General features: G+C 37.6%; 2 protein-coding genes across 2 annotated transcripts in view; one reads left to right on the top strand and one right to left on the bottom strand.

The window, feature by feature from the left end:
• Window positions 1-13,676, bottom strand: part of LOC146455921 (uncharacterized) — a 416,007-nt gene that overhangs the window by 6,079 nt on the left and 396,252 nt on the right. The window lies entirely within an intron of this gene.
• Window positions 8,955-13,262, top strand: LOC146455922 (cullin-5-like). The gene is made up of 6 exons (XM_085093680.1): window positions 8,955-9,084; window positions 9,588-9,703; window positions 9,786-9,831; window positions 10,208-10,326; window positions 11,047-11,170; window positions 12,371-13,262. The coding sequence occupies exons 1-6, from the start codon at window positions 9,070-9,072 to the stop codon at window positions 12,563-12,565; spliced, it is 615 nt and encodes a 204-aa protein (XP_084949806.1). The 5' UTR covers window positions 8,955-9,069; the 3' UTR covers window positions 12,566-13,262.

Raw genomic sequence — 13,676 nt, forward strand, 5'->3', positions numbered from 1 at the left:
AAGCAAACAAGTGTCAATTACACGACTAACCAAGAAAGGCCCCAAAACTTGCGAAATGCTTCAGCTGCTCGAGGCAAAGCTGAATAATTTCAATATATAATTTCGATACAACAAAAGGCGTACGATGTCCCTGCCATTTTATGTTGTTTAATTTGTGTAATGTTTTGGATGTTTTAGTATTTCAGTAAAGAAAAAGCTTTTTTAATAAGACGACTTATTTCTCAACACGGCGCTGTAGCAGGCCCTTGGCCGTTTTTTAAGCAATTCATCGCTCAACAATAATGTATTCGTTCTGATTTGAATTATGATTCAAAATCGTTCAAATTGGAGCGTTCCGTTTGCAAAACAATTGAACTGGCTAGACAGCTCTGTCAAATGGAAAACACCCTTAGTATCGACACTTATTTGCTACTTGAGTCCGCTAAACTGATTTTTCCTGCAAGCTGATTTGCTTTGCTTTACAGCAAAGTTCACTTCTTATCTAACCCGTTTGTTGACCATGTTTGGTCTCGGGAGGGTTTTTTCCTTGGAGCGGGATTATGAGTTGCTGCAATTATCCAATCAAAATGACAAAAATAAAATACCCATAGTTCAGTTTTAATTATCACACTTTTCTTAAGTTCACGTTGTGATGGTAAAAAGCACGTTATTTTCAAACGCTAGTTATTTATGTTTTCAGATCTACAATTCATACCTCAGAGGCTCCATATTTCCAGTCAGGCCGTCTTATTAAGTCTTCCGGATGCTGGAAGTGATCCGAATTACTCAACTCACAAATCATTCTGTTGTCAATTGGTGGTCCAATGTTGACTGACACGCATTCGCTTTCCATAATGCAGCGATGTTCACATGATCTGATGAAATTGTTTTCAATGGTAAGATTCAAAATTACGTGACCTTCGAGGTAATAGCCATGCTTTGGTGGAAGATATTTGATAGTTCGACAGCACCCTACGAAAAAGAAAATGAAGTTCTTAGTCATAAACATCGTTATAAAAAGAATCAAGGATGAATACAAAATTCTGACAAAGAGAGAAAAAGAGAAAGATCGAAGGGATTTCTAACTTATAGGCTTTGTGATTGGCCTTTTTAGCTTCCATAATCAGTAACGGTTCTAAGAACATAGTAGAACAGGTAGGTTAACGGAACGTTCGAGAAACGAGTGTCTGTAGGTCTGACGTCTTAGACGATGTGAACGCCTCTAACATAAAAACAGCTAATGACGCCTTTTGGTTTGGAATAAGCAATAAATTAAAACTCGTTTTCTCACCTTGCTGGGCATCAGTTTTGTAGTGTAGCCAAGCTCCCCAAAGAGAACAGAGGAGCAGGAAGTCATAAATGGAGAAGTAACAATCTGCCATACTTAAATAGAAAAAAAATAATAATAAATGAAATGGATTAAAATTTAAAAGCACCAACAAGAAACCGATAAAGATAAATGTAATATTCATCATTTCAGCTATGGAAAACTCTTTGAGTTCCTACAGAAAAATTAATCAGAGGTATCTTTTCTGTCCCCAAAGAATTTGTTTATTTATTTTTTTTAGTTTTAGCTGCCATGTAAACGTCCCGTGACGTTTGGTTTTCATATGGAAGAGAAATGAATTAAAAAAAAGTATGCTAGCACTTTTGCGGCAAGTTGTCTACAAAAAATTCAACTCGAAGATTTCTGAAGATAAATATGTTGTTGACGAAATTTATCACTTTATCACTAGTTTTATCAATAATATTAAAGAATTGGAAACTTGTACTGTAGTTAAATGCGACGATCTATGTCACTGGCATAGTTTGTTGTTTACCGTCCCTAAAGCATTAAGAGGGCGCTAGTCTATAAGCTAACGGCACAGACTAACAGCGAGCCCATTATTTCGTAGCCTCAGACTAAAAACGTCATGAACAAGTTGGTAAAACCAAAGTTACACTGAAAGCTTTTATAATTTTACTTTCTAACTCGACGCGGAGCCGGATCAAATTGCACTAAATTTGTTAATAAACTAGAAAACAAGGAACACTCCGTAAAAACTAAAATCTTATTTGAAGTCGTTTTTTTTCAACTTAATTCTGGTGCTGTGGCAAGACAGCGTGTAAATCTCATATGAAGACGATTCATCTTATGATAAGATAACTTTCATCTTATTTATACGACGATGTCGTCTTAGAATAAGATGATTTTTTTTCTTAGATCCAAAGTGCCGTGGTAAGTTATACATGTATTTCATCTTAACTCAAGATTTGAACAACTTATTGAACCTGATATATGGAGCAATGAAAGCACAACAAATTTCAATCCATATAATTTTATTACAGCAAATCTAAAATGACAGAACTTATACAAATCAGCTTACCGTAAATTCATAAGAAAACAGAGGCCGGGCCGCGGCATTTTAATCGCTGTTAACGTTTTGTTGGTTTAAATAAAAAGTGCCGTAAATTATGAACCTTGCATTGACAATTGTCTGAATTGTCACTACACTCATTCTTCTGATCGGTGACGCAGCAGAATTGTTGGACTCATCTTTGGTTTTCAATAAACAGTCGGTTTAGAAAGCAACAGTAATTTCTTCATGTCCATTTTCATTCTTCTGTCTAGTTCATGCTGTTAATTTCGTGTAAGTTACAAAGTTTAGCAGAGCTTAGAAGGGACTATAGACGGTATTTGATGTCCAGGTGTCTTCTCATTTGAATATTGAAGTTGTAGTCTCGAAATTCTATTAAATTCTCAACTCTCTGCTAGTGAAGTTTGCGAAGGATCAAAGCTCTGCATTTTTGAAATGAATCAATCAGGAAAGATCAGAAAAGACGCTCCAGGAATAAATTTGGATCCCTTTTGTGTTGGTGTTAGAATTTTTCGATTTCTTCCAAGGCAATTCATCAATCAAGTAAGCAATATTTTTTTTACCGAGAACTAATAAAATTGTTTTACAGAATTGTCAGAATTGGATCCCGGCCTGGTGAGAGTAGAGAATTTTTGAGGGAGCTGTTTTTTATTTTAGGATCATTTGTTTTTACCAAAGAATTCTAATACAATGTGGCTATGTCGGTTATACGGGTTCGTCCAAGAGTTCATTTTGTAAAAATATCTGTTCGAAAGACCTCACCCGTCTCAGTCAGAAAGTTGGATTGAATTGTGAAGAAAAACAAGCGTTATCTTAAACGAAAGGTCACCTGAAACTTTAGCAAAGCTGAAAAACTAATCCTATTTATGCTCGGAAAACAATTATGTTGGTAAAAATGCAAACAAAGACCCACTAGCATTTCCAAAAGCCAACGACAGCTCTTAGATTCGGGGAATGGTATTCCGTTTCCTAAAAAAAAATTCAGCTAAAGAATACGAACGGATCAAGCTGCGTCAACTTGTGAAAATTTACGTTTTGGAGGTCGTAAAACGATGCGAAATTTTTTACTAAAGGAAACAACATTTTAACTATTTGTGGTTGGGTGCTCTGGATTTTACGCTACACGGAGGAAATTCAGTCTACACACAAACTTACAATTTGTAAGCTAAAGCAAGATTCGTACTGGTCGCGCTGGGTACGTTTCTCTTCTAAGAAAGCAAATGGGCCAAAAATGTGCTTGACGAGTTTGACACGAAGATTCTTGTCTCTTGTCTCTTGGTTTTATTGAAGGACACGATGCACCATGTAATTTTCTCATAAGAGAGCGACTCCTTTCATTTATTGTGGCTGCCAAAACTTTCATAATACGGCATAAAATATTTTGATTTTGTTTCCGTTAATAAGTCTCGTATCGTTGGGCAGAAATAAAAAGTAATGAGCTCACGAACTGGGAAAATCGTTTAATGCTCGAACTTCTTTCTTTGTGTGGTAATATTAAAATTTCCTTTTCAAACTCCGTTTGACTTTCCTGTGTTAAAGACCAATAAAATAAAGTTCACTAACAGCAGCTGAACTTGTTTTTCACGGCATTAACTATTAGTATAATTATCTATTTTTACCTTTCTGGGCATCTGAGTAGTACTGCAGCCACTCTTTCCAAGAAAGAGAAAATCAACAAACTCGAGCTGGGACGATCTATACCCCCAAAGAATGATTCGCAGTGTGTATAATTGGTGAATACGAGAACTTAGAAAGATATGGGTTCACAAGTGGCAGGTGAGTATCTATCACAATTGGATTTGGGAAAATTGTCATCCGTCTGGGAATGACAGAATTAAATAATGGCACTAAACCAGTTTCTCATCTATTATTGATTGTCGGATGACTTTTAAAAAAAAAGACGCTAACGTAAGCACTTATACCAATTCTTTTAGTTTCTTTTCTCCCTTGATGATTTCCATCCCGAAGAAAATAAGACAGGCAAAAAGGGAGATATGAGGAAGACGTATAAATTATGATTGAATAATTATAAAAGGAAGATCCCTTACACAATTGTACTGAAAGTGGCGTTTTCTTTTAAAAGTTTCCGTTCAAAACACCGGCGCTTGCGTTTGTTTGTTTTTTTCATTAAGGTTATGCGTTCTTTGCAGTAATAATAAGGGAAGAAGATTTGTCATGTACATAAATTTTTTTTGGCGGCTGAATAAGAAACACAGTGCTGGATTTTGCGACTTTACTTTTTATCAGGAAGAAAATAAGAGAGGGAAAAAGGGAGATATGTGAATAAGGTATATATTTTAATTGACTAATTATAAAACGAAGGTCCCTTATAAAATTGTACTGAAAGTGACGTTTTCTTTTCAAAGTTTCTGTAGAAATATTCAAAACACCGGAAGTTTTACCCACCGAACAGACCTCCCGGCCGGCGCTTGATTAGGGGATAGATTTAAGTGTCTTGGCTGACGATTGTTCGTTTGTTTGTTTTTTCATTAGGGTTATGCGCTCTTCGTAATTAGTAATAAGGGAAGAAGATTTGTCATGTACATAAATTATTTGTGGCGGCTGAATAAGAAACACAGTGCTGAATTTTGTGACTTTGCTCTAGTTATTCTCCCAATATCTCAAACGTTTGATGAAATGAAAACAACACCTTCTGCTATCTCCAACCAAATAGGAAAATAGGTGACTACTTATGGTTTTCGTTAAACATCGTGAGAAGGTTAAGAAATCGTCGGGAGTCTAAAGAAAGAAATTGCAAGATGTTAAAATAATAAAAATTTGCTGGGTGGGACAGATTTTATTTTCCGCAGTTCCTCCTATTTGTGTAATTTATAGTGACGAGTTGGACACGAAAATGAAGTCCTCTGCTGTTGTTTCAAAGATATGATATTAGTACCCAGGACTTGTAATAAAAAGAGGCAATACATTCTCCTAGTTTGTCCCTTTAATAGAAATAAATGGGTCCTTTACCACATGAGGTAACGCGTCAGGTATGTTTATTATCCTTATGGTTTTCCTTTTATTCTAATATAAGCGCTTATTGAATCAAATATTATATTTAGAAAGAAGAGTAAAAATAAAACCACGAAAGGGAAACATATACTAAAGGCTGATATATTTTTCTTGAGTGAAAAGTAGCTACTCAATCGAAAGTTTCCCGAGGTGTCCTTGCGTCTGAGGCACAGTTGAACACAAATATGGGTCAGCGATACTACTCACACAGACGATTAACTGGTGTAGTGTGTTAGCAGTTAGGCGAGGACAATAATGTGAGCCAGCAGCCGATAATTGCAGTGAAAATTTCAATCCAAGACAAAATGGCTTTCTTGCGTACGTTGAAAATACTTACTGACAATGAATGAAGCAGAGACAAATAAATAACTACTGTATGGCCAAACGTTGGATGATTGTTGCGAAAATACACAAAGATGAAAACAGTTTGGGCAAAAGTTGTTTTGCAGGTGCATTGAAAACAGCAATTTATAGGGTAGAATAAAGAAGCAAACTAAGTGCTCCAAGAGAACTCGCAGTTATGCGATAAAAAACTTATTTGTGGATCTAGCCAATGACTGTTACAAAATTGGCAGTAGTTTGACAAACGTCATGATCATTCATGCGAAATTGGGAGTCACTAATAAAATGTGAAAAAAGAGGAAGAAACGGGTGAATTGGTTTATCTGATTTTTGCAGTTACTCAAGAAAAAAAACTTTATTGGACTCCTGAAATAAATTTGGATCCCTTTTGTGTTAGAAATTTCGATTTCTTCCAAGGCAATTCATTAAGCAAGTTAGTATTTTTTTTTACCGATAACTAAAATGGTTTTTCAGGGAGCTGTTTTCATTTTAGGATCAATTGTTTTTTTTTTCCAAAGGAATGTATTTAACCAGCGGTTTTCTCGATAGAAGAGGTTGTTCTAATGGCATTTTTTGAGATACGCACATAAACTGTTAAGCATACCTAATTGATGCAAGTATAAGGCGTATTGCATCTTATGCAGGATGGCAGTATCTTTTAGCCTGCTTAGGCGTCTTACAATTTACACAAGACCAAAACAATTTCCTAAAATGAGGATCCCATCGACTAAAAATTAATGTGATTAAAATTGATCTTTCTTCAAGTAAGATGCCTCAATGTTGATTAAGATAAGCGTCTCTCAAATGAAGATGATTTAAAGACAATATTTAAGAGTATCTTATCATTTATATACTAAGACTCTAATAGACTTCATTTAAGATCTCCTGTACGTGTTAATATAAGATGATTTCCGTCTCAATTTAATGTGCTGATGGTGTTTCATAAGACGGAAAACGAAAGGACAAGTCTCAGTTTCTTGGTTTAATTTTTACGGAGCACAGTCACCGCCGGTCGAAATCATTTTTAAACACGGTTAATTCATACGTACTCGAAATAAAGATCGAAAGCCAAACAAGCCTTTAATGTTTTCCAGCTTAAAGTATCATTTGAAGGGAGTAGAAAATGTTCAATAACTTGCACCGGGTTGTAGATTTTACCGAGCTAGTGTTTGCAGACTGTTTAGATCTCCCATAATTTCAGATTTCTCAAACAATGTGACTTTGCTAATACGGGTGCATCCAAGAGTTCATTTTAGACTTATTTTTGTGGAATATCCTTTACAAAGACATCACCCGTCTCAGTCAGAAACTTGGATTAAGTTGAAAAGAAAAACAAGCGTTATCTTTAACGAAAGGTCACCTGAAACTTTAGCAACGCTAAAAAATCAATCCCATTTGTGTTCGGAGGACAAATACGTCGGTAAAAGTGCAGAAAGAGACCCAACAGCAATTCGAAATTTCCAAGAACAGCTCGTAAATTCGGGGAATAGTATTCCGTTTCCTAAAATTTTTAGCTAAAGAATACGAACAGACCAAGCTGCGTTAACTGAAAATTGTTTTGGAGTTCGTAAAACGATGTGAGATTTTTTAGGGAAACAACATTTTAACTAATTTTGGTTGGATGCTACACGGAGGAAATTCAGTCTACACACAAACTTACACTTTGTAAGCCAAAACGAGATTCGTACTGGTCACGCCGGACACATTTCTCTTCTAAACGAGCAAAATAGGTCGAAATCAAAAGACAAATGTGAACTGCAGGGCATGGGCCAAAATTGTGCTTGACGATTTTGATAGGAAAATTCTCGTCTCTACTTGGTTTTATTGAAAGAAAATATGCACCATGTAATTTCCCCTTTAGAGAGCGAATCCTTTCATTTATTGTGGTTGCCAAAACTTCCATAATACGGCATAAAATATTTTGATTTTGTTTCCGTTAATAAGTCTCGTATCGTTGGCCAGAAATAAAAGCAATGAGCTCACGAACTAGGAAAATCGTTTAATGCTCGAACTTCTTTCTTTGTGTGGTTATATTAAAATTTCCTTTTGAAACTCGGTTTGACTTTCCTGTGTTAGAGACCAATAAAATAAAGTTCACTAACGGCAGCCGAACTTGTTACACGGCGATAACTATCATTACTTTTATTATTATTATTATAATTATTATTATCATTATTATTATTATTATTTCTTTTTTACCTTTCTGGGCATCTGAGTAGTACTGCAGAAACTCTTCCCAAGAAAGAGCAGATAAACAAAGTCGAACTGAGACGATCTTTACCCCCAAAACTGATTTGCTGTGCGTATAATTGGTAAATAGGAGAACTAAAAAGATATGGATTGGAAGTGGCAGGTGAGTATCTATCATAATTGGATGGGGGAAAATTGCCATCCGTCTGGAAATGACAAAATTACTGAAATAATGGCACTAAACCAGTTTCTCATCTATTATTGATTGTCGGATGACTTTTTAAGGGAAGACGCTAACGTAAGCACATATACTAATTATTTTTGTTTCTTTTCTCTCTTGATAATTTCTATCAGGAAGAAAATAAAACAGGGAAAAAGGGAAATGTGTGGAAGACGTATATATTATGCTTGACTAATTATAAAATGAAGATTTCTACACAGTTGTACTGAAAGTGACGTTTTATTTTAAAAGAAATGTTCAAAACAACGGAAGTTTTAGAGAGCGAGCAGACCTTCCGGCCGGCGCTTGGATAAATTTAAATGTCTTGGCTGACGATAGTCCGATTGTTCGTTTGTTTGTTTTTTCATTAGGGTTATGCGCTCTTGGTAATTAGTAATAAGGGAAGAAGGTTTGTCATGTACATAAATTATTTGTGGCGGCTGAATAAGAAACACAGTGCTGAATTTTGCGACTTTACTGTAGTTATTCTCCCAATATATCAAACGTTTGATGAAATAAAACCTACACTTTCTGCTATCTCCAACTAATTAGGGAAATAAGTGACTACTTATGGATTTTCTTTTAACATCGTGAGAAGGTTAGGAAATCGTCGGGAGTTTGAAGAAAGAAATTGCAAGGTGTTAAAATAATGAAAATTTGAAAGACTGAACAACGGAAAGTGGGTTGGTTGGGTTAAGTGGCTAAAACAAAACGGAATCCTTTTTTTGGGGTGGGGGGTGGGGAGAGGGGGATGTGCAACTCTTAAGCACGATCGATCTCAAAAGACTTGCCATAAAATCACTTGTTTTATTTAGTAACCTCTTGAAACACAGGTTGTGGCCAGATAGCGTTGACAGAGCTTGAAATGCAAGTATTTGTTTTTTTCTTGAGCTTGAGGACTATATCCCTGAAGTGGAGGAATTTTACAGGAAAAACCACAGCGGCCGCAGGTTGCAGTGGCATCACCTCATGTCCAATGGAGTGGTGGGTTGTTTCTTTAATCTCGCTTTATTTCCAGACTAGGTACTTCCTTGCTGAAACACAAACTCGGGCCCGTTAATATCGCGAAGTAAATCGGTTCTCCTGGAAATACCATTTTGGTCCCAAAAGGGAACGCTGATTACAGCGGCGTCAGCCCCTTTAAGTCTACGAGCGTGACATTTCCTGGGACTTCCAGTCAAGGTGCCCCTGATGTGCTGTTTCAATTGTCGTTTGTCCAAGAGAGAGATACTTATCACATAGTCTCATGGCGGGTTACAATTCTTTTGTGGGGTGAGATCGGACTTCAGCTTCATAGATGCAGTCACTCAGTCTTACAGCAGGGCTGGACCCGGCAACCCGACAAAACTGTCTTCGGGACGTGCCTGTTTAGAGATGTGCCTGTTGAAAGCTACTCTATATCAATATTGTATTAGCTTTCCCTGTTTTTCCTGTTGTATAGTCAGTATTTATTTCATTTTAATCTTCATCTCTTTTTTCTTGTTAAGATTACCTTCGCCAACAAGATTGGAAAATTTGACCTCGAAGTAACAACTTTTCAAATGGCTGTGTTATTCGCCTGGAATGAGCGACCGTACGAGAAGATTGCCTTCGAAAATTTGAGGTCGGTTCAGGGCATCTTGTTTTCTTTATTTTGATAAGCAAGAGAGAGCTCACTGCCTCATTTCTCCTGATTCTTGTTGTAGGCTTGCCTCTGAACTCCCTGATTCGGAACTTCGAAGAACACTGTGGGTATGTGAACTTATCAACCTTCAACGATAATCATTTTTAACACAGTTACTTTCTCTTGACCAGCTCACCTCTGATGGGTTAATTTTTTCCCGGCCGACCTGAATAATCGAAAAGATCAATAATCGATAACAATCGATGACAGTTGATATCAATAGATGCCCACCCGGTTACTTGATGACAGATGAGGATAATATTTTTTGATTATCGATTTGTCATTGATTGGCCGATATAAGTAGATGCCAATTAAACTAAGATCGAATTTCCGAAGCTGGATCGATCTCACTGAACAATTAGGCTGGTTTTTTTCCTCTTGATTTGACGCATTTTTAGACGAAGGTTATCCTTTTGCGTCTCAAGAACTACTTGTCTTTTCCAGTCACTAATTGCCTTCGCCAAGCTCAAACGACAGATTCTTTTATGTCAACCCGAAGCCAAGTCTCCAAAGGATTTCAGCGACAGCTCTTTGTTCTGGGTCAATCAAGAATTCGCCGTTATGTAAGTTGGGGAAAAGTTTATGCTTATAACAATAAATCGTAGTAGTATCACTGAAGGCAATAACTTTAAAATTTCTTTCAAAGGTTGTCACGCTAGTTTTCTTGTTCAACAGTGTTGGTCACGCTTTTTCTTGAACGGTGTTTTGCACGTCTTTCTGTTCCTTAGGGAAGTGGCCAAACCTGCTATACTCGAACAGGATCCAGCAAACCACAAAATTAATGGTGGTCTCCGCCTGCACCCCTCTTCCTCACCTCAAAAGATGGCAGCTTTATTGCATAGCTTTATTGTCGTCATGACATTGACTTTATTTCTATTACTTCGAACTTGATAATGGCGTCATGACGACTCCGAAACGTTGTTCGTTTTTATGGTTTCTTTTCACTTGCTAACTGAATGAAATTTTGCCAGTTATTATGTTCGTGAGAAAGATGGTGTCTTCAATAGCCCCCCTACCCCAGACAAGGTGGGTCCTCTTCGAAAAAACATGTTATAACCAGCCTTAGGTCATGCTTTCTCCTTCAAAGTGGCTGGGTCACGGTTTCTCCTTTCAAGGTGTTAAAAACCTGTAGTCACGTGTTTCTTTTTTATATCACGCCATCTCCTACCCAGTCTCCCAGACTCACAATCGCGTTAGGTCATGGAGTGGAACTCCATCGAACTTTGCACATATATATTTTCACAGCATTGTTTGTTGAACTGTATGTTGTCTGTTTTATTTAGCAAAAACAGCAAAGTGCAGAAACGCGGCAAAGTGAACCTCATCGGTCGATTGCAGCTTTCGACAGAAAAAGCAAAACAAGAAGAGAATGATGGTATCGTGGCACTCAGGATTCTAAGAATACAGGTATTGAATGTGAAACATTTGTTGATTGCACGTTACGTCTTGGCGGCCATATTGGTGGTATTTTTATTTTATTCTAATGTAACACACCAAAACTAGTTACAATACAACATGTTGGTGGTATGGAACAATAAGAGTTTTATTTCGCTCTTGGAGTTAACTTCCATTTTTATGCAAACTATGTGAGCAAAGTTTCTTTTGTTTTTACCACCAACATGGCGGCGATGCAATCCACCTATATGAAATATCATATCAGGTGCTTCACTGTTAATTGTACTTGTTGAAATTTCCTCAGGATTATTGTGTATTTCACGTTCAACCATACAAATATTTGTAGAAAGCGGATATTTAAGGTTACTTTACACGTGCCGACTTCTTGGTCTGATTAGCAAGTTCAGTCGCATGGGCCAATAGGCCATTTTACAATTGTGTGTTTAGTGACCTGGCCTTGGATTGAAAGCGAGGCTGTGGGTGACCTTGTTTTGATACAAACCTCGCTGCTTTTCATATGTAAATGCAAAGTAGTTAGCATGAGAACAACATGATCAACATATGAAATTAAAAGCAGTGAGGTTGGTATCAAAACAAGGCCACCCCCAGCCTCGCTTCCAATCCAACGCCAGGTCACTTAGCACACAACTGTAAAAAGGTCAATTTACACGTCACTATTTTCCGACCGATTTCTTTTTCCGTTAGTGTGGTGCAGGGCGAAAATCTGTTACAAATCGGACCGATATTCGTCCACTCACTCATTTTCTTTGTCAAATTGGACCCAATCAGCCCGATTAATCGGTACGTTTAAATTGACCAATTTCGATATCTTAAAATTCGTACTTCAACTTGGCTACGAGATTTAGGGGAATATAACAATAGAAATTACATTGAAGTTCAGAGATGAATAAAGTAATTTCTGTTGTTTTAGTCCCCTAAGCCTCGTAGCCAAGCTAGAATTTTAATATCATCGAAATTGGCCTATTACCCCTTCCTTGCATTTTTCTTCGTCCAATCAAACCAATCAGGTGTTGTTTGGATCTGGAATTTTTCAGTGGTGATATATTCCTCACGTCTACTGCTATTTTGTAATGTCACCTTAAGAGTTTGTTCTGATTCTGACATCCCTGTTAGATTATAACATAGATATAGTTCTTGTCTGTTGATTTTTATCGCCTCTCCCTTACTCCATGTTGGTCTATCTTGTTTCAGGAAGCGATTGTCAAGATCATGAAGATGAGAAAGAGAATCACGAACGCCGCCCTTCAAACAGAACTGGTTGAAATTCTTAAAAACATGTTCATTCCTCAGAAGAAGATGATCAAAGAGCAAATCGAGTGGCTTATAGACCACAAGTATCTCAGGCGGGATGAGGAGGACATTAACTCTTTCTTATACGTGGTATAACGAACGAAGGAAGACAAGTCTTAACCCTTTCACATCCAAATAGTACCTTAGTTGGAGATTAAAATTTCAAATTTCTCGGACATGTGTAATTACCGTTCGACAGCTTCTTGGCCAGCGTAGCTGGTGGACACAAGGTGCAAGATTGCTTTCATCATTGCGCCAATGTAGCGCCAATGCTGCCTGCAACATTGTCTGGAATGGCCACACGGGGTTGCGCGCACATTTCATACAACGTTACTCGCAATATTGCAACGTGTGTGCCGGCCTTTATTGGCGCGAAGCAGAAGCCATAATCCCCGGTTGTGGCTCCTGGCGCGAAGGCAACGTTTTGGCGTGCGCTACCACACGACGCTGCTACTGATACTTTGCCTTCGCGCTAACAGTTCCGCAAACTACGCACACAATGTAGAACCACAATAATTTTCACGATAATTAAGTTTAAAAAGAAGGTCAAGATTTCCAAGTCTGGGGATGAAATAACTGCTCTCCTCAAACGAGACATGCCAACTCAGGTTTGTCCTTTTTCACAGAGCTTCTGCAGTTAAAGGCAACGGAGGCTCTGTTCGAAAAGAAATATCTTTCCACTCCTTTGCCAGTTTATGCATTTTGGATCTGAGTCCTAAGAAGTGCTCTGTTACGAAGACGCTGCGAGGTAAATTTTAGTGGAATTTATTAAAATAAAGTTCCATTTGTAACAGTTTTGTACGGAGCATTCCTGGTTGAGATTATAATTGACTTCTTTCGATTCTCATCTTATTGTTACGTGCTTTACCTTGTTTGTGCTTTGGTCAGTCTCGTCCGTAGAGCCTACTACTGGCCATCGTCCCTGTTGTTTTATCTTCGATTTTATGGCGTCTTGCGCATATGCGATGTGAGCTAGAATGTGTATCTTCTTAGGGGATTCCCAGAGGCAGCACTTACGCTATCAAACTGCAGAGAAAGTGCGGCTCTTGAAATCGCGATCGCCATAAAAGTCAACATCAAAATCACAACAAAACTCTCCAATTTGTACGTCTCTCCATAGCTGCTTGCATTGGGATCAAATTTACACAAACTCATTACTCGGGTCTCCTATGGGTGGTGCCTACTATAGCTAATACAGGGATATTTT

The sequence above is a fragment of the Pavona decussata genome, unplaced genomic scaffold, assembly GCF_977016875.1.
Source record: "Pavona decussata unplaced genomic scaffold, jaPavDecu1.1 SCAFFOLD_265, whole genome shotgun sequence".
In the NCBI taxonomy this organism is placed as follows: Eukaryota; Metazoa; Cnidaria; class Anthozoa; order Scleractinia; family Agariciidae; genus Pavona; species Pavona decussata.

Excerpts from the sequence above, each read along its gene's own strand:
- LOC146455922 (XM_085093680.1), top strand. Across the intron at positions 9,704-9,785 it reads ATTGCCTTCGAAAATTTGAG|GCTTGCCTCTGAACTCCCTG; the intron begins GTCGGTTCAGGG and ends TTCTTGTTGTAG. Across the intron at positions 10,327-11,046 it reads AATCAAGAATTCGCCGTTAT|CAAAAACAGCAAAGTGCAGA; the intron begins GTAAGTTGGGGA and ends TGTTTTATTTAG.